Below are 25,718 nucleotides of genomic sequence, written 5' to 3' on the forward strand. Positions count from 1 at the left end.
GCTGCGCTGCCCCCGGCCGCTCCCGCGCTCGCCGGTGGAGCGGCGCCGCGCTGAACCGTGCAGCCGGTGCAGAGGGGCCCAGCCTGGGAGGGGCCTTCCCGCATCCCCTGTGGATTCCCTGCGGTTCCCTGCGCTCCCTGTCTCGAAAGCTCGAAGAAGAAAGAAATGTAGGAACTGCTTCTCCCTTATCCTTGCTGCCTTCAGTCAGTCCCATCGGCGTTTTTCCTGACTCCATACTTCCTGGAATGCTTGAAACTTTACCATTTTCAGGTGCTGCCTTGTCTGCCTTGTCACGGTGCAGACAGAGGCGCTCCTCTGAATGTTTGTCCRCCTGTCATACACCCAAGTATCGCTTTTCTTTATCATCTGCCTACTCTAGACAGGTATTTTCACTGCGTTATCCATGACTTGACTTCCTCGGTTCCAGACTTGCAGGCATTCTGGTTATTTAAGACTAAATGCATCATGTTTTCTGTTCTTAAAAAGACTGTTTTGCAGAGTTTTAAATGTTAATTCTGAAAGGCTTATTTTTGTGAGTGTTGCTTTCCCATTGGTACATGCACAGGTTGAGATAAAGCACAGAAATAGGCCTAGCTGTTCCGAATTTTCCGCGGTTTTGCTCTCACCATTGACACGCGCAGTACTAGTCAGTCCCCCTGGACTGGGATGAGCAGTGTGTGCAGGGCATTGCTAGGTCTGGGCAGTTCCATCCTACYTCATCCCCGTGTCTCTGCGCAGCCTGGACTTCTGTGCTTAGCCTGCTAAAGCTGCCATGTTAATGGAAGGCTGCGTAGTTTGGACAGTAGTGTGCTTGCAGGAAGATCTTTAATGTGGATTTTTAGAGCTGTGTAAGTGTTTAGACGCCCAGCTCCTACTGAAAGTAATCTGGTTATCTGCTTCACATGGGCTCTTTTCAAAAGATCACTTTTTACTTTTTATTTGATGTGACTGATGATGGCTCAAAATTGAACCAATCTATAGTAGGTTCAAGATCCATTTCTTAAAACTGTCATTTCTACTAATAACTTGTTTTTTGCTTTTCAGACATGGCCATGTCCAGTTCCCTTTTGTGGGCTGTCGACATTTTTGGGAGGGTTTACACTCTATCTACTGCTGGMCAGTACTGGGAGCTCTGTAAGGATGCACAGCTGGAATTCAAACGGGTCTCTGCGGTCAAACAGTGCTGCTGGGGAATAGCCTGTGATCATCAAGTATACACCTATGTATTCTCAGGTGACGTTCCTATTAGATACCAGGAAGAAACCTACGAGAATCAGGTATGAAATGTTATGGGTGCCTCTGTTAGATTGCCATGTATYCTTCAGAAAGGAATGTAACAAATCCTTAGATCGGTTGTCTCTGCATGTTTTTCCTATGGGAAGATTGTTTGGTTTTGCTTTTTTCAGTTTCTTGCCTCAGGTTTCTAAAGAGTATACATGCGCCATATAGCATGCATACTTTAATTCCCAAGTGAAGATTATACTTTCCAATTCTTATCAAAAACAGACAATAGTGTGAGCTATGGCCTGTTTTAGGCAAGCCATTTCAGACTGGGACATTTCCCCATTACACCTCATGTGTTCCTTTCCTTAGTGACAAACACACAGCCCCTTAAGAAAATTCCAGTCCAGTGTATCTGCCAGGCAATAAAGGTACATCACCAAAAATATATTATTGTTAAGCAAATATTATTTTCCTGTATTTCAAAGAACTCTATAATAAAAGCTTAACTATGTGTTAAAATACAATGTATTTCCAACTCTTTGCATAGAAGTCTTATTATGTGAGATGGTCCTTTCTATGTAAGATACTTCAAAAGAATGCCTTTAAAATGTTATTTTAAAGGCAGTCTATCTGTTTTGTTTTTAAATAAACCAAAAGTCATTTGAGAGAGAAAATTTAAAAATTTCATTCTGCGCATTTCTCTACTTTCTAAGGGGTGACCAGATAAACAGAGGTTGAAACATTAGCTTACCTAGCATAGGTAAAAATAAAGCAAACTAATTTTGTGTATTGTTTAATATTGATAAAACTTTCTAGGCATTAGTTACATAAACTTGTTCTTTAAAAAATGTAAAACTTTAAAATCTATTTGTTCTTTTTGTTTGTTGGTTCTAAGCTGTGAAAAGAAGGAAAACAAAATACTAAGAAGCACAGAAGGAAATATTTTGCAAAAGCTAACAACAAAAAAATTAAATCTTGAATAATTTATAAGCAATTCTGCCAGATTCCTAGTATGCATGTATAGTATATATGCATTGTATGTATGTCTGTAGTATGCATATGTAGTATGCATAAACAATATTTTGCATAATAATTATAACAGAATCTGGAAGCATTCATTTTCTTTGTACCGTAAGGTGAAGGGCAATTTTACATGAGAAATTTTGCTAGTATTTCTGTAGTGGTTGAGTGTTTGGAAAAAATATCGCAGCTGCATTGGCGAAAACTCCAGTGAGTTTTTTGTTCTATACATTGGTTAAAGCCAGATTTGTTAAAAAAACAAAACAAAACAAAAAAACTCTTTTTAATATGAGGTAAAGGGAAAAGATTTATTGATGTAGTTATCTTGACATACTTTCTGGTATAGCAACTGTGTTGTTTTTCTAAGATAGGCAAGATATTAATTAACTTTATCTTAGGGATTAGATTAGAGATCCCAAAGCCATTTGTACAGCAATATATTAATGCTACAGTTTCATGGTGTACAACATCACCAAAGGAAAAGGCACTGCTTATTAATAAACTGTATCATCAGGTGTTCCTCTTTATGTAGTTGAAATCCAGCCCTTCCTTGATATTTAAAGAAGCTTCCTTCCAAAGACAGCRTTAGCTAGAGGCCTAGAGTATGAACACTGTCATTCACCACAGGAATTAATCCTTTTCAAATGCAGAATGAAAGAAATGTATCACTGATGACCCCAATGGGTCTTTGTATCTCCAGTGAAGTGATGGTGATCTTAAATAAAATAATTGTTATCATTTCTGGCAGCGCTGGAATCCAATTGGAGGCTTTTGTGAGAAATTAATGCCCAGCGACCGCTGGCAGTGGAGTGATGTGAGCGGGCTAAAACATCAGCAGCTTGATAGTTTCACACTGCCTTCACCACACTGGGAGTGGGAGTCTGACTGGTATGTGGATGAAAATATTGGAGGGGAACCAACAGAGAAAGGGGTAGGTGAACAATACCAAAAAGAGATCTGTTCTGGGAATCCTCAGTCTGTAAAATAAAAGGCACTAACTTCCCATAGCCAGTTCCTACTGGGAAATAGCTCACAAGGAAGGATGTTGTCTGAAGGCTTTTGAAGCCTGTGGGAATGTTTGTATTTATTTATTTATTGGACTTGAATGAACTTTGGATCAGACCATGAAATGTTAGCAGCTGGATATCATTCCTGTTTAAGATTTTTACTATGAACAAAGTAAAATGCTTTACTGTGTCCTGTTTGTCCTGTATGCCTCATGCAGAGGCATTAGGACAGGATTCATAAATCATTCATAGAATTAGTTGATCTGTTAATCAGAGCTGTTAAGACATGCACAATAATTTGTATTATGTTTGTAGGAGTAACTCTTGTGCACAATTACTCTGATTAATGATTTCAAGTTTTCGCTTGGTCCCAATTTTCATAAAAGAAACCCTCTGTTTGCAGGGTTGGACTTACGCCATAGACTTCCCCAGCACCTACACAAAGGATAAGAAATGGAATTCATGTGTCCGACGCAGGAGGTGGATCAGATACAGGAGATACAAATCACGGGACGTTTGGGCAAAGGTTCTGATTTCATTTAAATATTAACTAAACTGATTTCTGAAAAAGTCAACTGGAAGTGCTGAGAAATTGGCATTTTATCACTGTTCTATAGGCTGAGCCTGGATTATTTGGCTTCCAATCTTGTAATTCTTGAAAGTTGGGATTTTTCATAGAAATCCATGGTAATAAGGTGCCAAATCKCTTGGTAGTGCAGTGGGAGTTAGAGGCCCAGCTCTTTTGCGGATTTCAAATCAACTTGTTCAGTTGCTTTGATTGTATGACCGAACATTTTATTTCAAGGTTGCACCTCTTTAACTTCATTCACTTAGCTATGTCCCTTATCTGTATGAGTAATTATTACTTGCTTCCATTCTGAGAATGCAAAACTGTAAATGAAATTGAGTTAAGCCACCAGCCAGATCATCACGATCTATTTGTAATGTCTCTTTCTTTGTTCTTAACCTTCCTTCTCTTTGCTTCAGATTACATCACATGATGATCCAGATCAGTTACCAGACCCTTTCAATGATATCTCCATTGGAGGATGGGAAATCACTGATGAGCCTGTTGGCCGTTTATCAGTATGGGCAGTTTCTTTACAAGGAAGGGTATGTGCATGTTCCATCAGTTTTCTCATATAAAAATTAACATCGAATGGGAGGTAAGTGCTTTTAAAGCAAGGCCGATGTGTTACCATCTTACGATGGTAAGAACCTATGCTGGTGGTGTATCTAGCAAAGGATGAAAAGCTACTTTAAGACTCCATTATTTAACAACCTACATTCTAAAGGGAAAGGGAAGGTTCAGGACAAGTATCTCACGAGGTTATGGAGAAGCAGCAAGCCAGTATAAACAGCTGAATCCGAAAAGTCTGTGCTGAGTACTGTCCTATATCCTGCAAAATGCTCATGAAGACAGCAGGGCTGCATGCAGAGTATGGCACGACTAATAAAGAGAAGGAGCCTTAAAAGGTGATAAAGATTGTTGCAAAGCATTGCACCATGTCTCTGTGGTGGAGAGTCAGAAGTTAATTCAAGGAAGAGATTACAAAACAATTTTCCAAAACTTATCATTGATCAGGAAACATAGGCTGGTGTTTTGAATTGTTAGCTAACTGTATTTCCCCTTAAGTCCTTCACAGGCTGGCCTTTTGCTTACTGAAACTCCCTGGGATACTAGGTCTGAGATTGCTATTAGAATCTCCTGACTTGGCAGTATGGAATTCAGCTCTGGAATGCTTTTAATTTATTTTCTGTTGAAAACTACATCTTTCATTTTTTGTTTTTAGGGCTATCATAAAGTCTCTCCTATTTTGCTGTGTGCTGCTTTCCCTCCTTCATTCTTACAGCATGTATCTGAGTAGCCTTCCTTTGTCTCTAGACAATTCCTAACTTGTGGTCTTATGGGGAAGAATGTGATAATCTTAAGAGGTAGTCTGAGATTKCATTCACACTTTGTCTCCCTCTCCAGGCAGGAACATCTTGGTTAAATTGTTCAGAATAAAATTCCCTATGCCTCAGACTTCCCAGTAATAAGTGACAGCRTCACACTCAGCAATTTTACTTAACAGATGTTGTAAAATGCTTTAATTTCCCAAGCAAAAGTTCCTGGAGAAAATAAAATATTTATAAAAATGAGGATTTGGCACTCAACAGTCATGTTTTGGAACACTTATATGCCCACCACAGGGTGCTTTCTATGTTTGACCTTCCTATTTCCAYTGTAGGCTCTGGGAAAGTATACAGACAGTAGGGCCAAGACTAGCAGGTAGGCTGGATGCCATTGAGGGCTATATAGAGAATGGAATTTTGACTCATAACGTGGCAAGCTGTGCTCACTGAGAATAAGGTTGGGCTGTCATCCAACAGTAATGGTTTTGCATTATATCTTTGTTCATTCTTGGTTTATTTACTGTGCCTTGAAATCTACTGAAGTGTTTTTAAATGTTGAAATACATGCATAGTAGCAGCAGGTCATACATTCTGATTCACTTGCATGGTAAAAGACAGTCTGTAGAAGCACCTCCTCCCTTAGTACATAAGGAAATGAACTTTAACTGCATAACCAACATCAAAAAGTTATCTTTAAAGGTCACTGTGCAAACATTTTTTAAAAATGTTATTAAAGGCAGACTTTTTCTAGTCCAGGTTGTCTTCATGCTTGTCTGACTGGTTTCATTGTTACATTGGTATTTTTTCCAAGGCGTTTTTTTTTCTTTTTCTTTGTCTAGGTATGGTACAGAGAAAATGTTTGCCTTCATAATCCAGAAGGTTCTACATGGTCCTTAATTGCCACTCCTGGTGAAGTTGTGCAGATCAGCTGTGGRCCCTATGACCTCCTTTGGGCAACTCTTTGGGAAGGACAAGCTATTGTGAGAGAAGGAATTGATAGGAATAACCCTCAAGGTAGATCTTTGTTATATTTAGCAGGGAACCCCTCTTACTTGCATAGTGTAGAATAAGAAACTAACCTAGAATGGCTTCCTGGTTTTGTTTCTTGCAGGAATTTCCTGGAGTATTGTGGAGTCGCCAAGCTCTGAAAATGGAATTATGCACATCTCTGTGGGTGTTGATGTGGTGTGGGGTGTTACAAAAGACAGAAAAGTAAGAGGTGTTATGCTCTAGTTCTACATTTTCACCTGTTTGTTTCTGCTTTTTTCAAGCTTGCATGTAATTTTCATAGGAAATACTGGTGATTAGAACTCCCTACATTCATGGGGAATCCCAGTCCCCCTGTTGTTATCGGAATGCTCTGTGGTTTGTAATGTAAATAGTTGTGTGTAACTCCAAGTAGACATCTTGCTTTTCTCTTGGAAGGAATTTTCTAAACCTGAGTCTTACAGATGTGGTAGGTGTGTATGATGTGGGGGAATGTAAGGGGCCTACTATTAAGGGATATTGAGCATCAAAATTAAATGGGCTTCTGGCTGCTCTGCCTTGTCTCCRAAGAGACAAAGCCGTGTCTCACTTGCTTACTAGGTTTTTAACTTAGTCTTTGAGAATGACCTAGGATGGTTTTGGGCTGGTGATAATCAGATCCCTTCATCTGCCATCCAAAAACATTAATGATTTCTGCTTTGGAAGAAAACAGTTTTTTACTTCAAAGACTAAGACATTGTAATACTTCTAGATTCTTACTCTGACATTGTAATTTCCAGGATTTACAGACAATTTAAGATGGATAATATAAAAGAGATTCCTTGTACCCTGTACGGCTTAAGGGCTTCTTTACCTGAGGAAATTACATAAGTGAAATACAGGAAGTGTTTTTTAATCAAAATACCTATACCATTTGTTTAGTTCTCCCTTTGGCACCTACCTCAGGATAAGGATAGGTATGGCAGTTGTAAATAATTGAATTACYTTGGTTTAATGAATTATTGCTTGTCAGCTGAGCCATGGTAACTGACTGTGTCTGTTTGCCGAATAAAACCACTATAAATGAGGATTAAGCTAATACGGTTTTCTTCAGATTTGCTATAAAGTAGCCAAGTGTGTTATGTGAGTCAGCTGACAAACAACTTCCACAGTAGCTGTTTTCCATTATCTGACCATATCCTACTCCTAGAGGTACCCAGCCCACAGACAGACACTTTCTGATAAGTAAAAACTAATCTAAGAGAGAAAATTTTAAAAGCTCCACCTCTAAAGAAAACTGCAGTTCTCTCTCTTGGCATTGCTTTTTGGGTTTGAAGGTAGAAACACTATTTAGAAATCCACTCAGAGTGACCAAACCAGCCTATAGCTGTTTTTTTTTTCCAGTGGCAAAGAGACTAAAACTGTTACAGAAAGTCTTAACAAGATGTCTAGATCATCCTTGTGGGCAGTTCTGGCTCTGCTAGGGTCACATGCACACAGAGTCTAGAAACTACTAAGAGAATTACTGTGTCTTTACGTGATAAAGGAAATGAACCAGTGCTCATTAAGAAAGCCATTGCCTTAAGAAGGCAATGTGGCAAGTCAGTATTGGAGATTAAGAGTAAGAAACTGAATTCTCGCTTGTCTGCCTACTAGTACAGAAGGAGCAAACTTTAAACTTCTGCTGCTGTTGTTGTAGGTGTGGTTTAGAAGAGGTGTGAATTCGCATAATCCTTGTGGAACAAGCTGGATTGAAATGGTTGGAGAAATGATGATGGTAAATGTAGGCTTAAATAACCAGGTAAGACAGCTGTATACCAGTTGTGACGACACTTGCATTCCCCTTTATATAGGCAGTATTCACACATGACGTAAAGACTGTCAACAGTGCTATATGGACAGTTGAACAAGAGGTCCATGTGACTGAACTTCTAGGACGGAGTGCATGGCCAAATTATTTACCAGAAGGTAACAGTCAGCATGCCTCTTGTATGACACATTCAGGTACAAACAGTCTTCTCTTAGTGGTACAGTTTTATATTTCATCTACAGTATCAGCACTACTGAAGAATGCAAAAGGTAAATGGTGAGTCCAGTAGATCCTTGCCGTGAATTTTCCAGCACTGCACTTTTTTGTAGATGGTATCTGTCTGCACTCTGTGCCATTTCCTTCTTCAAGACCTTTCCTTCTCTAGGTCTGGGGAATTGGCTGTGATGATAGAGCAATTTACTTCCGTCAAGGTGTCACGCCAAGTGAGCTCAGTGGGAAGATGTGGAAAGCAATTGTATCTGGCAGAGAGTGTGACAGATCTCAGACTGGGAGCTCAACAAGTTTACTCAGGTACTTAATAAGATACTTTCTCTAAACTCTATAAGCTGAGCGTWTCAATGATAGGAGATAGTTCTGTACATTCACACTGTACAGACATGGAGGAGGGAGGAGGTGTCTCCAACCATTATATATGCCAAAGAGTATTTGTCTTTTTTTGCCATTAAAGTTCACTTGGAGTAGAAGCTGATATTCCCACTTTGGAATTCACTACATCCTTGCAATAAAGTATATTTCTCTGGGATTTACTATTGCTATCAAGAACTGCTCTCTAATAGGATGCATTTTACTTGTGAAGGAATGTCATTCTACATTAACCATCTCTATGGTTATCCTTCTCCTGAGTGTCACTGTCCCGTTTTCTTTCCTAGAGAGGTTAAATCAGCAGCTCACTGCTGACCTGCTGGCTGTGCAAGTGGTGCCAACAAAGCCGGGAGTGCTGCAGAAGCTGCTTTTTTAACCTTATGAGTCAGAACGTGCTCCAAACAAGCACTAGTTGAGAGAAAAATCACAAAATTAATGGTCTCTAAAAAGTTCTATTTGTTATTTGCTATCTAAAAATATGWTGTTGTTTCAATGTATTCCTGAGAGCTGTAGGCGGTCAACATTACTGATTGTAAAGACCAATGAAAAATCCTCCTGTGTCTCAGATTTACTAGACTGGTGTGCAGAATGTTAGATACTTTTGCCTTGATGATGATGATAGTTTGACCTTTAAAAAAAGAAGTCTACTGTTTCTTTCCTAAAGCTGAAAGGCTATGTCTGTCTCTATGTCTGTGGTCTCAGGCCTGTGCTAATTTATAATGCTTTGAATGATAATTAATTATCAAATTGTCTTTCAGTGCTGGCTGTTTCTTTACTGATGATATTCAGAACCAAACAAATGCRATCATTCAGGGTGATGCAGATACTTCCTCTGATACAGAGCTTCCAAGTGTATCTATGAACCTTGCCAACACTCCCCCATTGGGAGCTGCAGCCAGCAACAGTGGTAATGGTGCAGGCAACCAGACAGCAGAAATAAGTGCAGATTTGACTGTGGATTCCCTGGATTCTGATCAAGGAGAAGCCAGTGTTGCTTTGACAAATAATGAGAAAGCTAATCTTGAAAAACGTAAATCTTCTACGAACCAGAATCCTTCTGCAGAATTGCAGTGGACAAACATTGACTTGAAGGAGGCCCAAAAGCACCCGGTCCTCTCTGTCAGCACCTTTGCGGAAACATCCAGCCTGTCTTCCCTGGGCATGTTCTCTGTGGGAGCTGAAGAACAGTATGGAGCTGATGAGCACCCACTGTGGGCCTGGGTGTCGGGAGGAGGCTGTCTTGTAGACTCATACAGCACGTTGAAATGGTTCACTGTTCCATCAGGTATTCTGCACTCACCACAACTGACCCTAAGTCCCAATCACAATTTATCATGCTGTTTAAGAAAAAATGGTGATGATGGTTTTTTTCAGACAACCATAGCTCAAAWCTTTCTAGAACCCATTTGCTTTTATGGTGGTTTGTTGTTACACTCCATGTCTGAGGATAGTGCTGCATGCATTTAGCTGCAAAGCACTTTGGGACTGAGATCTGATATAAATGTAAAGATGATATTTTCTCTGAGCTTCTGACAGAATTATGCAAAATAATTGCCACTGAAACTGGAACTTCAGGCAAAACAAGCCATAATATCCGTTGGTAGTAATTGAAAGCAATTAAGAGAGCTCCCTTGAGAGATAAAAAGTACCATGATACTGCCTTGCTGCTACCATTCCTACTGAGACAAGGGTAAGATAGAGAATTTACTTTAAGAGGCATTGCGAATGTGAGCCCAGCTGATAGTTGGATAGGGTTTGAATATAGATTCTCGATGGATAGTGGAATAGAATCACATTTTCAAAATAAACCAATTGGCATGAACTGTGGCTTCTCAGTGTTTAGTAACAGCATAACTGTTCATGCATTATGTCATCTAATCTTGCAGTTTAGTCACAAAATATGTATTTTCTGCCTCCCCCTACTATATAGATCTAGCTTGGAAAGATTCTATACAATTATCTAGTGTTCCCATTTATCTGGATTCTTTATGAAGTCTAGCTATAACACACTGATCCCAAAGTATTAATTGGAAAAATTACATTAGACTGGGTTGATTTGGTCCACTGTTCAAAGCAACAGTGTGTTTTTCCTTGAATGCCTGTTTCACCAAATTGTACTCAAAGCTCACTGGGGTTGATTGGTTTTGATTCTGTTCTAGGTTTGACATCCTCTGTGCAGTCTCTTTCTCTGTCTATCACCCCAGCACAGACAGCGGCATGGCGAAAGCAGATTTTTCAACAGCTCAGTGAAAGGACAAAGCGGGAACTGGAGAATTTTAGGCACTATGAACAGGCTATTGAGCAGGTAAGCAATGGGGATGCCTACTCATTTCTATTTAGTGCTTACCTGTGTCAGTACTGGGTATCAACAGTACTTTTCAAATGTAATGCTCTGAACTTTGTGTCTGCTTTATATTTTTGTCCTTATTTCTGTCTGTGACTTCTGCCCTGGAGTATCACTCTCCAGGCTCCCTGTGAGAAACTAACAGCTTATTAAACCTTAAGCAGCAATCTATATGTAAAAAACATTAGCTTGACTGTTTTGTTCAGGAAGTAATGCAGCATCAGTCAGTATTTTTAAGTACACTGAAACCTTAAATCCACAGACATTTGAGAAATTTTTAAGAACAGTGGAACAAGTATGAATTATTCTACCACTGAATGAGGCTCCTTAATTGAAACACAGATTCAGGTGAGCTTTTTCTCTCTGCAGCTTTCAGGGGATTAAATAACTCGCATAAATAAGGCATTGATGGTAATGTCAATAACAGTATTTAAATAGCAGCACTTTTTTAAAAATCCCTTTTTATAGGATTCTTGCATCTCTTCAGATTCCTTCAGACTTTTGGTCCCTTCTTTGCTTACTGCAAAATGATATATGCAGTTATCTGATTAAAAAAAACTTGGAGTCCACAGTTTTAATCAAGTTTAAAAGGATTCTGTCAAAAGCCTTTAAAGTCAGAACAAAAATTGTGGTGTTTTCCTTGCTCAAGTTAACGAGGAGCACATGAGAGTCAATTAGTATCTGTGTGGTACTGAATTCTCTGCAGAGGTACCATATTAAATCTGATGTACTCATGTTCTTTATACCTTGTTATCCAGTTTTGCCAGTTTTCATTTTGTTTTCAGCTTTCTAAATGCTCTGGTATACTCTGTCAAAGCTAACTAATATGATAGAGACTAACCTGCAGCAGGGTTTCCTTGTTATCACAAATAATACTTGTGAGGAAGGAGAAGAGTCATAGAGTTTCTTTACCTATTCCTGTAAATTTGTGCTTGTGTTACAGTCAGTTTGGGTTAAAACTGGGACCTTGCAATGGTGGAGAAACTGGAAGCCTCATAAATGGATGGATGTTCGAGTTGCACTTGAACAGTTCACTGGGAGTGACGGAATGCGAGATAGCATCCTGTTCATTTATTACATGTATCATGAGGAGAAAAAGGTGTGTTCATTTGAAAACCTGGCAGAACTGCACTTGGCAGAGGAAAGCCTATGAAGGGAAAACAAAGTTTTCTAAAGGAGGCAAATTGTGACACACTGTTATTCTCAATTTTGTGAAGCAATTCAAATGTAGCTGGGGTAATAGCAAATTAAAAGCTTTTCTAACTATAGCTGTGTTCCCACCCTCTCAGCAATTCCAAGTCAGCAAGCATCCACGTCACTTAAACTATCAGCTTTGCACTAATTAGGAATTATTTTGGAAGTACAAAATGTTTCTGTTTGTGAATGAAGAACTATGCTTGGCTAGCCATGGTCTTCACAAATTGGGTTGATGCATGTTGGCAATTTGATACAAAAGCTAATGACGGATTGTAAATTTAGCCCCACTTCATGATCAGGATTCTTCCTGCACTAAGAATTAATTCTTTGCTATCTCTGGGAGAGCTGAATGTTCATAGTCCTGAAGTGCAGACTTGTTTTGTGCTGAAGGTGTATCCAAGTTTGCCTTAGTTACAGATGTTTTTTTTCTTTTGTCCTAGTATATCCATGTGTTCCTGAATGAAGTCACTATTCTAGTTGAAGTTTTGAATGAAGCCAAGCACTCCTTTGCCCTGTATACACCTGAAAGAACAAAGCAGCGATGGCCAATCCGTCTGGCAGCCACGACAGAGCAAGAAATGCATGACTGGGTACTATTGTGAACCTTCCATTTCAAGCTGGCAATATTTGAAGTAAAACATAAAGCCTCGTTTCTGAAATCTGAGCATTACATTTGCAATATCTAGGACCCTTATCTATTTTGACAATAGGACTGGGTATTCAAAAAGTTCTGTTCAAGTTTATTTAGAGGCACACGAGGCTTCCTGTCTCCTCTAGAGTTTGCAGATTTCCTGATGCCACAGTTACCACAGTAACACAAAAACTGTTTTCCTTCTGGAAATCTCTGGGTATGGATTAGGCTACGAATGAGTCAGGAGTTAATTCGGCTAGTCTTGTCTTCTGTGTTGGTAGAACTGTGTTACCTGTTGTCACTGCAGAGCTCAGAAAAAGCTGATTTTCAGTGGTGGTTGTAGAGATTTTTATGTATAGAATGTCACGCATACATACATGGAAGTAGTGGAACCCCTGAAAACATTACATGCTGATTAGATATTGCAAGTCACAGTAATTCCAGTGATTCTGTTCATAATTTCTAAAATAGTGAATTACAAAGGCTTTGTGTAAACAGCTGCTAATTTATTTTGCTGATCTGCAAAAGCCTGTAAAGGTGAAGCTTTGTTTTGTAGTACTAGAGCATCTGCTATATGCTTGTTCACACTGTAAAAGGTGCCTTCTATTTCTCTGCTTTTTCCTTGATCTGTAGCTGGCCTTGCTGAGCATGTCCTGTTGTGAAAGTAGACGGATTCAGGGCCCTCCTTCCCACCATGCCATTTGGTCAGTCACTTGTAAAGGAGACATCTTTGTTAGTGAGCCAAGTCCTGAACTGGAGGCTGGACCACACCTGATGCCATGTGATCAAATGTAAGAGCTTCCAGGAGCTGTTCTCTCTGCGTGGGAAGCCATCCAGCAAACATGGTCTTTCATTCCAAGCCAGAGGCTTTGACAGGCTGTAGTCTCTAGTACACTGCAGATACCTGTCCATGACAAGGTTAATGGCAACCTTCATACTCATGAGTGCATCTGAAGAAATTCACTAGGTCATATTTTAATTCTTAGATGCTGGAGCTATTCATGTGATTTGAAAAGTCTATTTAAGATCCCATCAAGAATGACTTGAAAGGTTTTCAGGATTGCATCTTAAATGAAATTACCAAAATTAAGAGATGGCCTGGTCTAAAAGYATACCTAATCACTGTAATTCTAAGGTAGTTTGAGCTTTCAGTAGTATGAGTTGTCAGTAGTTGTTTCAAGGGAATACTTTCAATTGGCAACTGCATTCAGCCACTAGTTTGGACAGAGGTTGAACAAACTAGCAACTAAAGTTGCCTTTCTTTAGGATGGTCAAGGTGTATGTTGGGGGAAGCATGCATTCCTGACAGCTGTTGTGTGGAATGAATGTAAAATACTGTCCCGTTTCTGGCAGGTTTTGGCGTCAAGTTGGAGGTCATCTTCGAATGATAGAGTGYAATAACCGAGGTGTAGTGTGGGGCATAGGGTATGATCACACAGCCTGGGTTTACACTGGTGGATATGGAGGTGGCTTCATTCAAGGTAAGGGTGATTGTTCTGCTGTGGTGTACACGCTTCTTGCTCTTGATTGGTGTCAGCTATTCAAACCACTGTCCTTCCTTTAGCCTGTCAGATTTGTAGAATTATACAGTGGATATGTCACACATGAGGAAGAATTTGATTATTAGAGTTTTATATTTTAGCTTAGAAGTGAGAAATAGGATAACTATCAACGTTACTGTGGCTACTGGAGTTTAGAATGTGGTGTCTTTAAGGTTTAGATTTGCTATAATCCAAATGATTTATTTCTCACAGGACTGGCCAGTAGTGCTGATAATATTTATACACAGTCAGATGTGAAATGTGTTTATATCTATGAGAACCAACGGTGGAATCCAGTCACTGGATATAGCAGCAGGTTATTTACTCTTATTATTTATTTAGTGTGTTTCTTCTTGTTGTCAAATGAAGCATCAAGGGTTCTAGCTTTTCAAAATAGATATTGWAGTTAATTCTATCTTCAGTCTTACCCAACGTTTATTGTTATCCTGAGACTGAATATGTAGTCTTCAAGTTTCCAGGACCTGTAAATATTCATTCAAAATGCATTTATAGCAAAGCATTACACATCTGTATTTTGTGAGCGCAAAAAATTTGCCTGCTTACAATGTGTTTCAGTATAAAGGCCATAGATCAAAAGTTTGTATTAAAAGCTATGTATTCATGTGTATATTGTGCTAAATATATTGGGTCTTCAAGTACTATATTTGAACAGAAATATTTAAAAATTATTCACGTCTGGGTGTCTGTATCAGAGAAACTCACTTTCCAGTTTTAAATCATAATGAGAAACATTATTGTCCAGAGAAAAGTTTAACATTGACTTCACGTTTGGTGTAATCGGAAGCAATTGTACAGATTGCTTCCCACTACCCGCCTCATTCACATAATATTTCTAAATACAGAGATTAATGACTGAAGACTGTTTTATATATGAAAATAGGAAATGCTAGGAAAATAGGAATATGTTTTTTTCCCCTTTTAAATTCTCTGTTGCTGTAAATGACTCCGCATTCTTTCTAAACTGTTTCATCACAGAGGTCTGCCCACAGACAGATACATGTGGAGTGATGCATCTGGCCTGCAGGAATGTACAAAAATGAATACAAAGCCTCCTTCACCACAGTGGTCTTGGGTAAATTTTGTTTTAAAAGTCCTTTTACTAAGAAAGGAAGGGAAGGCTTAGCATTTGCATCAAATGACCCAGATTTTTATTCCCGAGTTTGTCATAATATTTAACTTTGGTTTCCCATTTATACATTAGCAGTAATTTCCCATGGTTAAAATAATGTTAAACACTGAATGGGATTTTTTTTTGTTGTTGTTCAGTTGTATTTAGACTTCTGTTACTCATATCCCTTGTCTCAACTGAATTTCTAAAAAGACAGACTTTGGGAACCTTTGTATGAATTTATGTTGCAAATATTAGAATGTTTCTAGCAAGCTGTTGCAATCCAAACAGCAGAGAGGAAATACCGAAAGGGGTTATTTTTATTATACTTGGGATTTTCTATGTTTCTTATTGAAACTATCCTTTTGACAATAGGTATCCGACTGGTATATTGATTTTAATACATCAGGTGGAACTGATCGTGAAGGCTGGCAGTATGCAGCAGACTTCCCAGCGTAAGACAATACCTTCTTCTACTTCAGTCTAGCAGGCRAAGAGCATATTTAAGTCCCTATTTCTTCTAGCTTGCTGTTTTGCATGTTAGCTGTGCCTTAGGAGGGGAAGTATGCCTTGATTTCTCCCTCTGTATGGAGGTGCTAACATTGGAGTTTGAAGGGGAAGTAGGGCAGCAAGGTGAACCTAGCAAACTGTGTAGTTCCAGTATTACAGAGCCGGAGGGTGTGTCTGATGCGTAGACCCATGCCAGTCCTGTCAGGCTGCCACTGAAGTTGGAAATGTTCTGACAGCCTCATGAACACGTATTTAAATCTGTTCTGGCAGGTCATACCATGGTCACAAGACAATGAAAGACTTCGTCCGACGGAGACGCTGGGCAAGGTAAGGAACTAAGATAAAAATACAAGTTTAGAGCTCTAACACCGACTGTTCCCCGAAGTCTCCTTTAGCTTTTCACATAATCAACAAGAGCAATAGCAAAGATAGGTGCAGTAAACAACCCCTCTTCAGGAGAGAGGCTCATGTTCTTCAACATGTAGCACTATGACTTTCATCTGAAGTCTTAAGAGGCAGATATCCTATTTGCTTTTGTGGGATCTGTAGATAAAAGCCAGCTAGTTATACTCTATATCAGATTTTTGTTATGGTAAGTGATTACTGTACAGTAGAGTCTAGAAACAATTACTACTTACTAGGTCACTTGTAGCAACTGGTTAAAAGTACCTTTTACATTAATAGTTTTAAGGTATAAATTCCACATAGCATGTACTAGGCTACACATAATCCCAACGACATTTAAATCAAAAATATGCTATTTAGATGGAATCAGAAAAAATAGCAAACTATCACCATATTCTATTAAGCAGGGCAAGTCTGTGCGTTCACTGTTTTTCTGGCTTTTCTATGCTTTCTTGTACTAAAGTGTCTAATAACTATGCTAATAAATTGCTGTGAACCTACAGTTGCGCACTGTTCTACAATGGCTACAAAGCTAGTATTTTGGCCCTCATATAAGACCTTCTAAGTAAGGCCCTGGAGCATCAAACAGATGTACAAAGAAATGGCATYCAATCAATCTAAATGGTGACTTGAAATAAAATACACAACTTGAGAAATACCCTCAAGCCTAAACATTTTTCTTGTTTTAACTGTTAATTTAAAATTGGAAACAGCTCAGGGATGGATCCTGTTTTTTAGAACTGAAGAATGGAGGACTGTCCCAAGTCTGTAGGACATTCTTTATACACAGAAATAGCTATTCTGATTGATTCAATGTAATTTTTCTAAAAACCAGCACTACTTTGTTGCAGCTTCTACAGAAAAATGTATTGATTCCCAGAATGACCCACCTCCAGCACTTTCACATAGAGCTGCCATGTCTCTGCTTACTTCAGAATATTCCATTTGCTTTCTGAAAGTCCCAACTGAAAACTAGATTGTAAAATGACTCCCTTAAGGAATGAACCAGGTGTGGAGTTCTCTSTGCAGTAGAGAGAGTTCTCAGCTCGGGTCAAATATTCATTATCCAGCTGTTGCCAGTTAAGTTTTTAGAACGATAAGAAGCAGTGTAGCACAAGCTGCAGACTTCTTCAGGGGCCTTGGTTTTAGAAAGCAATTTCCTAAAAAAAAAAAAAAAAAAAAAGTAGAAGCTTTGCAAAATTGGAACAGATTTAAATTTGTCAGAATTCAAAACCTGACTCAAAATGTGAGTCTGATAGCTGTAAACTTCTTTTGAACTAAAAAAAAATAGTTCTTATAATACCTAATTAATGAGAGGACTTGGGTGTTGTTTGCTGTGGACAAGGGAGTAAGTTCAGTTGTAGAAAGTGCATGCTTCTTGATGGGTTTGGGTTTTTTTTGCTTCAGAAAATGTAAGATAGTCACCAATGGGCCATGGCTGGAAGTGCCTCCTGTTACCCTATGGGACATCTCCATAATTCCCAGTTCAGATGCAGATGATGAAGAATCAGTAGCACTATGGGCAATCAGTGACAAAGGAGACGTGCTCTGCAGGCTTGGAGTGACACAGCAAAATCCCGCTGTAAGGCTCCCTGTTCATTTTTATTGCCTTATTTGTCTATTTAATGTAATTATTTGAGTACATAAATGCATCATGCAGTGTCCTCTGTCAAAGCCCCTTGTTATTTTTTTTAATTCCCTTTTGTGTAAGAGATTTGAAAATCCTCATCCATCAACTGTAATACAATTTTCTGCACGTGTTTCTTACAATATCGTTTCTCTTGTAAACCTACCTTAGCTTGCGCCACTTCACTTGCAGTAACCTCTCTCATCCTTTGTATCTCCTGGAGAAACACGTTTCTTATAATTCCACTTTCCACACTGATAGCTTAGTTCCTTTCTTTTTTCTTTTTTAAACTGTTGATAATGTGTATATTCCATTTAAGTAAACTGCCCAGGGATAGACCTTATCTAAACTATGACCCAAATCTAATATCTATTGATATCGATAGGAGTATGTTCATTGATTTTTGGGGGGTTGGGAGAGGGCTTGGAGTTGACTCTTCTTAAAAGACAGGTAGGTGTGGATGTCCCTGTAGATTTGACCCTGCTTGAGCAGGGGAGTTAGTCTAGATGATCTCCAGAGGTCCCTTCCAACCTTAACCATTCTGTGGTATGTTGGAATACCAAATTAAGGTYGATAGGCACTAATTTTAAGCCATATTTACAACAGGAAAAAAATGATGATATACTTGAATGGAATTTGGAGAAATACTGCAAAAAATTTGAAAAGCTCTAGGGATGATTTTCTTTTTTTCTTCCTATCAGATCTGTTACAATAGTACAGATCCATACAGCAGTGCAACAACAAGAGCTTGAATTCTGTGTCTGGAATCTGAAGCCCTGTGTTAGTAGACTTCTGTAGGACTGTTGTTCTATATATTCATAAAAATAAGTTATTTTAAACAGTCTCTAGCCACCTGTTTACAGACGTGTAGATGCTTAAATTCCAGTGATTTCAACAGAAAAGGTCCTGCTATAGTTCAGCCCAGATATTAATTTCAAAGAGAGTTAAATATCCAGGTATCTTTGAGGATCAGACACCTTGTTTCTGTTCAGTCACAAAGGTATATAAAAGTATTTTTCAGAATCTTTTTCACTGTCTAGGATTTTTTCCTGTTTGGTTGTTACCAACAATGTTTTGTCATTGTAGTTTTTAACTACTGTTTCACAATTTATCTTCTGTCATTTGTTAGGGAACATCCTGGCTTCATGTGGGAACAGATCAGCCCTTCATTTCTGTCTCAATTGGAGCATTTTACCAAGTGTGGGCTATTGCTAGAGATGGTTCTGCATTCTATCGAGGTTCTGTGTCTCCAAAAAAACCTGCAGGTCAGTACTTGTAAACTGTCATTACAGCAGAGCGTGGCAGCCTGATGCAGCTATTTCACTGCTTACATGCACCTGTACTAGGAAATTTAATATATTCAGATCCATGGAGTGATTTCTCCTTTCTTTCCTTCTCCTCCTTTCTCCTTTCTTTCTTTCCTTCCTTCTCCTCCTTTCTCCTTTCTTTCTTTCTTTCCTTCTCCTCTTTTTTTTAATTTTTATAGATTCATTCATGTCAAAAGTGTTTTCCCATCTCCTGCTCCCTCTTTATCCTTAAATTCAGCTCAAATTTCCATAGAAAAGCCAGGCTAGAGAACCAAAAGAGAGAACGGAAGGCACTAATATATAAAAGCAGATTTCTGTTCTGTACATGTAGTTGGAAAGGAGATGATTGACTTTTTCAGTACTTCATCTGTCCTTCTGGCATCACTCAATTGCTTTTTTTTTTTTTTTTTTTTGTCTTCGGAAGGGCTGAGAGAGAACCTTGTTAACGCAGCATCCACTAGATTTCCACGTACTCTCTCAGACAAGTAAAGCCTTTCCATTGTGGTAATGCTGATTCTCACTGGTTCCTGCAATTTCAATCTCTTTTAAAAAAATAAAAATAAAAAAGCTGCAGTTTTCAGAAGAGCTTAAGATAGATGCCCAGAGCCCAGATTTTTTTGAATTCCAGTAACTGTTACTTTATTCAGTTTGCAAAGGAGCAGTCACCAGATGGAAGAAGACTTTATGCTGTTTTTCTCAGTACTTAAAAAGAATTACTTCTTTTTTGCATAGATCTCTCTTACTAGCTAGGAAATGTTAACTTTTTTGATGTAGTCTTCCTCTTACCATTGTGCAAGCTCAATATGCTATCATATCTGAAAAAGACTTGTTTAGCTTAGGCCTTTCCAATAGGCATGCAAAACAGTGCATATGAATAATAATCATGTTAAATAGAGCAGTTAATCTGCTGTTCCCTGTGTGATGTTTAAAAACAATGTGTATGTCTGTAAAGACTAGCTAGTAAAAAATATATCAAGTATAAGGTCATTCACCAGTTTTGTGCACTATTACATGTATCAACTGCAAACCTTACTGAGAATTCTCAGTAACATAATTCTGTTTTCTCAATTTTTTACTTGAGTATTTTTGACTTTTAGGTGACTGTTGGTACCATATTCCTTCACCTCAGAAACAAAAGTTAAAACAAGTCTCAGTAGGACGAACTTCTGTGTTCGTTTTGGATAAAAACGGTGAGGWTTTTTTTTATATTATTAACCTTTGTTACGGGCAATCAGAAAAAAAATTAAGTATAATCAAATTGATTTAAAAGGAGAGTCTTAAGTCAGATCATCCATTTGGAAAATTTACTGTTGCTCCAAGAGGAGTAATATTTCATATCCAAAAAGACAGAGTAGGCAGCCTGCTTAATTACTTTTCTGAAGACTTGTATTTTGATATATTTGGTAGCTTAAATAAAAATTCAGCATCTGTGCTGTTTGGGGGGAGGGGAATCTAATGGAGATGAATATCAAAGAAAAGAATTGCATGGCAGGATTTTTGTCTGAAATCCTGGAATATACAAAACTGGAGGAGAATACCTTCGTTTTGCAAAATCTAAAATTACACCATCATTGCAAAACAAATTATGAAGGATCTTGTAAAAGAAAAAAAGCCTTCAACACTGGTCTCCTTCAGAGATGTCCATCTCATTTGTTTTACTTCTCTAATGTATAGTTCTTTCTATAAACATTTTCTCCCAAGAAATTTTACAAAACAGAGTATCTGTTGTTTTTCAGAAAAGTTATAAAGAATAACTGTAGAAATGTAACTTCCAAAGTATGAAATTACACTTTCCTTCACTTTAACACAATAGTCAAAAGCATAATGCATTTCACAGAACACTGCAAGTATTAACTACTGATTTCTTATGTTGTTTATTAGCACATTGTACAAGTAGTTGTCCTGAGCTGTTATTAAAACTGCTTATTTTATAGGCAATCTTTGGTATCGACAAGGTATCACACCAAGCTATCCTCAAGGATGTACATGGGATCATGTTTCAAATAATATCCGTAAAATGTCTGTAGGGCCCCTGGACCAGGTGTGTATTAGGCTTTCTTGTATCTTATTCGTTTATTAAAAATTGTTTAACATATTTTTGTAATTAAATTAAATGTTCTTCAGAAACACTTTGTTTAGCTGTATTTATTTCACAACGTCATTGTTTAAATGCTGGAATCCTGACAGCAATAAAATCAGGCCAATAGTGATACAGCCAGCCTTTTGCTATAAACACCCTTGTTTTTTTAAAAAAAAAAAAAAAAAAAAAAAAAGAGGAGGGGGGGAAGAAAAAAAGAGAGAGAGAGAGTGTATAAATCTTTCCTGTAAAGTCCTACTGCTTAGCAACATTTTCACTACAGCTGCAGTGCCCAGTTCCTTGTTTTGGTTTCTCTCTGACTGAATTGCACACTATTGCTCCACGCAAGGATTAAGATTAATTTTAAGAATTTTTAGAAGTTTAATTTCTGGGAAGAACAGCATGCTGAATACATTTTACTGCCTTTTTTTGCTTTCTTAAGGTCTGGGTAATAGCTGACAAGRTACAAGGAAGTCACAGTTTGAGCTGTGGGACAGTCTGCCATCGGACTGGTGTTCAACCCATGGAACCTAAAGGGCTTGCATGGGATTATGGTATTGGGGTAAGTGCTGGGGGCATAATACTGCTTTGGAGTTGGTATCCAGCTGCCTACTGATTAATGAGCACTGCCTTTGAAAGGAAGGTAGCATCCTGCTTCAGCAGGTGATCTTTCTAAAGTTTGCATATACTGGCAAAAAATTGAATTGTTCTTCAGTTTTACTTCCTTTTTTAATTTACTATAATGAGTTATTCAGTTATAATTGCAAAGTCATTTATTTGCATTTTACTAAACTTTAGCTCTTCTATAGTAGTTACAGAGTTCTGAATATGGAAAATTAAAATTGAGCAGGAGAAAGTTAAGTGAAATTCAGTAAGTATTCACTATGATTTGGTAATTGTTATAGTAGAGAAAATAATAAAGTAACATTTCAAAACAGTAGATTCCCTCCTATAAGYACATGACTATTCCTCATTGTTTTTTGCTCTGTATTACCCTCAGTGTTTTGAGAACGGTTATTTCAAGGTTCTGGCCCCTTTTAAATTGGTAGAAAAACTCCTGCGGCTCTGGGTGAATGCCTGACCCCACTCAACTCTCCATAACAAAAACCACCCTCAAGTTTTCTCTTCATGTATCTCGCTGTCCGGGAGCGGCACAGGCTGGCCGTTTCCTAAGGGACGAGGAGCTGGGAGCTGAGCGCAGTAGCGAGGCCGGCAGGGCAGGGGCAGYGCTAGTAAGGGCCTATCCTGCAGCTCCTGCGTGGGGCAGGCGTGCGGGGCAGCCCAGAGCCCAGATCATTGCAGAACCTCATGGCCACAAGGAAGGTCTGAGGTGAGGCCAGGAGGTCTGTCTGAGAGTCTGGATCAGCGGGCCCATGGCTAGGCACAGGCACGGCTGCGACGCAGCAGGAGCAGGACCAAGCGCTAGAGCCTCAGCTTAAAGCAGCTCCCCCACTAAGGGAAGGGAGCTCAGCCCTGGCTGCAGTTGCCTCTCTGCGGCTCGCCGGGCCCCTCAGGAGCACCAAGCTGGCTCTGAGCCCAAGCAGCCAAATTGCCAGAGCAAGGGGTATCCGAGGGCCCTTACACTCACCAATTTTAGGGGTTCTGGTCAGGAGAAGCAGCAAAGTAGAATGTTGAGGTCTGCATACGGATTTTAAGACCGGGTGAATACGCACGTTGGTTCTTTGGGAGTTAAGTATGTTGCCACATTTTTCATTTTGTTTTACAGGGAGCCTTTTTTCTGATTCAGGACAGAGCAGGACAATTTTCCTTACAAAGAACAAATAATATAAAACTAGCAGTGTATATAAAGCATCATATCAAATGTTGTAATTGCAGGGTGATTTCTTTTTTATATCTCTTTATTCTTTTATAGGGTGGATGGGAGCACATTACAGTCAGAGGAAATGCAACTGAAGCATCTAGGGTCATTACACAGGATACTTCTGAGCAAGACCCTGCAAGATCAATGGATTTAGGAGGTGAGGAGAGTAAAGGAAATACAGAACATTCTAAAACCACCCCTTTGATGATCAGTGAAGAACAAGAACTGGATAGAAATGCTGTTAACTGTTAAGTTCTCAGTGTCTACATCTTGCAAACAAACAGTAGTCAGTATAATTTAAAAAGAAACAAACCCTAAATGTGTACTGCCTGGAAGGAAAAAGACAGCCCTTTTGTGTTACTAATGTATTTTACATTAGAACTGGAATTTGTAATGGGCTAATTTAAATAGTGATTTCCTCTACCACATCATTAGTAAAATGTGACTTGATAGAACTGCTAGTTTTCTCAAAGCAGGCAGGCATTGTAACCACAATATATTTCTGACCCTTTGCCATAGCTGCTACAAAACTATATGAATGTGAGGGTCTTTGAAAATGCTCACTACATTTCTTTTATTCTTTATGAATATTACACTTCCCTTTAGTACATTTCTCACATACTCGGGCATCTTGCACACTATACTTTACATTCATCTTTGACCAGGATGAAGATTTTAAGAGTCATTTCAATATAACTTAATTGCAGGGTGATTTGCCCAGCAAACATAACGGGTCCTGATTTTATAAACATCCGTGCACTTTGCTCATGTAAGTCCTGCTTATGTAAGCATGTAATTTGGTCACGCTGTTCTTTCTTACATCAGCAAAATTACGAATGTGCATATACACACAAAGTTCTGTACAGCTCAGCTTCGGGCAACTGCAGTTACTGGTAAGGGCCAGTTTCTACTATCTTTGCTCACTGTGAGTGGAATCTGGCTCAGCAAATGGAACCACTGGTTTCAGTGGGACTATGCAGGGAGTACAGTGCTATTCTGTGTGAAGAGAAGTGATAAGGTCTCATTCTAAATTGTCAGACCAAAGGCAGATAAATCATGTTTTTTTTTTTCCCTCTTAACTGAAACCCCTGATAATAAGATATACAGGTGCCTAACTAATGAAGTTGGAAGGGACCAGACATTTTTGAGGAATTAGGTTATGTTCCAGCTGATTAAAAAATATGTTTTGTAGAGTAAAAGACAAGAGGAGGTCTTAAATAAGATTCTGACTTCACATTAGTAGGAATGTGAAACAATTTCTTTGATATTAGTGGAGTTTTGCCACTACTGTGGGCTCAGAATGAGGCTCTACTCCTTTGTTTACTGATTGATTGATTTCATCCCTTCTTCCAACAAGAAATAACTCTTTATTCTCAGAAATGCTTTGTTTCTGTCTTGCTTAGGAATTTTAGTTACTGTGATGTGAAATTAGTCTTTAAAATCTACTCCTTGAGAAGTACTGGGAAAGCTTCCTTTCTCCCCAGCCTCAGGAGGGTACCAAGTTTCTCCTTGGCAGCAGTTTACAATTGTTTCTCCTGTGTTGTACGTGTGTGTGTGCGTGTGACTGAGTGTGAACTTATTTTTATATGAAGAATAGTGTGGTGTGGTCTCAAGTACTGTATTTGTAGAAGTAAAACTAATGTTTGCACGTACTTAAAGAATATATTTGTTATTTTAATGCCATGGAAAGCACTGTTTTGAGGTCTAAATGTGAATTAAAATTCTTTAAGATGCTTTACTGTTTGAAGAACCCTGTTAATCTTTCCAATATGTGATTATGACTTTTCATATACATGAATTCTTGCAAGTGTCATAAATAACATTTGTGTTTGCATTAATACCCATGTAAAGGTTTTGCGTAACTTGCACAACATTTTGTCCAAATAAATATAATAGCTTTATCATGTATTTTTAGAGAATTGTTAGGATTGTATTTTCTCTGCATCTTATCAAAAAGTCAGATTATGTTTCTCTTTTAATATTTGGTGTTTATATTTTCAACAGTCAAACTGATTCTATACAATAAGCTTTCTAATGTAATTTTGCATTTTCCCTATGTTGCCAAGTCTCATCTATTTTACTATAAAAAGTTGGGTTTAAGTGAACGAAAGCTAAATTATAAAATATTTGGCTACTAAACATTTGCTATCTGAAACTGAAATTAGAAAGCATTAATTTCAAAATATAACATCATTGTTATGGCTAGGTAAAATAAGAAAAGTTTACTGTAAAATGAAACAATTTTGAAAAATAAAGTAATTTATCAGGAAAAAAAAAAAGTGCTTTTCATTAAATCCCTTTAAGATGTCCAGGAAAGCAGCACTTTTTGTAACAAAGTACCATCTTGGAAAGCAGCCCTTGTCCTTCAGTTAAAATGCACATGTCCTCTGTCTCACTGTTAGAGGTGACAGTGTTCAGAGAAGGGGTAGCTTTCACATTTCTCATCTGAGAAATGCTGGATGTTATGTGCCATTTTTGGCTTAATATTCAAATAAGGTCTCTTTGCTTGCAGTGAGTCCTGCCAATAAAACACTGCCACAAGCATTTAAACTCTATTTAAGAACAGATTACTGATGCTGTTACAAAGTGATATGCAGTGCTT

At 38.4% G+C, this 25,718-nt stretch overlaps 1 protein-coding gene across 2 annotated transcripts; it reads left to right on the forward strand.

Moving 5' to 3' along the window:
- Positions 1-1,046: 1,046 nt before the first annotated feature.
- On the forward strand, positions 1,047-25,515 carry TECPR1 (tectonin beta-propeller repeat containing 1). 2 transcript variants are annotated; one of them, XM_085301697.1, is made up of 24 exons: positions 1,047-1,277; positions 2,993-3,175; positions 3,655-3,777; positions 4,239-4,364; positions 5,987-6,161; positions 6,259-6,359; positions 7,813-7,914; positions 8,309-8,454; positions 9,285-9,811; positions 10,686-10,831; positions 11,814-11,969; positions 12,508-12,657; positions 13,332-13,489; positions 14,052-14,179; positions 14,453-14,555; positions 15,236-15,332; positions 15,744-15,823; positions 16,149-16,205; positions 17,691-17,865; positions 19,040-19,175; positions 20,315-20,407; positions 21,152-21,258; positions 21,737-21,856; positions 23,168-25,515. In XM_085301697.1, the coding sequence occupies exons 1-24, from the start codon at positions 1,047-1,049 to the stop codon at positions 23,366-23,368; spliced, it is 3,621 nt and encodes a 1,206-aa protein (XP_085157823.1). In that variant the 3' UTR covers positions 23,369-25,515. The 2 variants fall into 2 exon arrangements, with proteins under 2 accessions (XP_085157823.1, XP_085157834.1); XM_085301708.1 differs by lacking the exons at positions 17,691-17,865; positions 21,737-21,856; positions 23,168-25,515 and having other exon boundaries at positions 1,048-1,277; positions 21,152-21,240.
- Positions 25,516-25,718: the final 203 nt, after the last annotated feature.

Source organism: Rhea americana, unplaced genomic scaffold (assembly GCF_003343005.1).
Source record: "Rhea americana isolate MKP2758 unplaced genomic scaffold, rheAme1 scaffold_10, whole genome shotgun sequence".
NCBI classification, from domain to species: Eukaryota; Metazoa; Chordata; class Aves; order Rheiformes; family Rheidae; genus Rhea; species Rhea americana.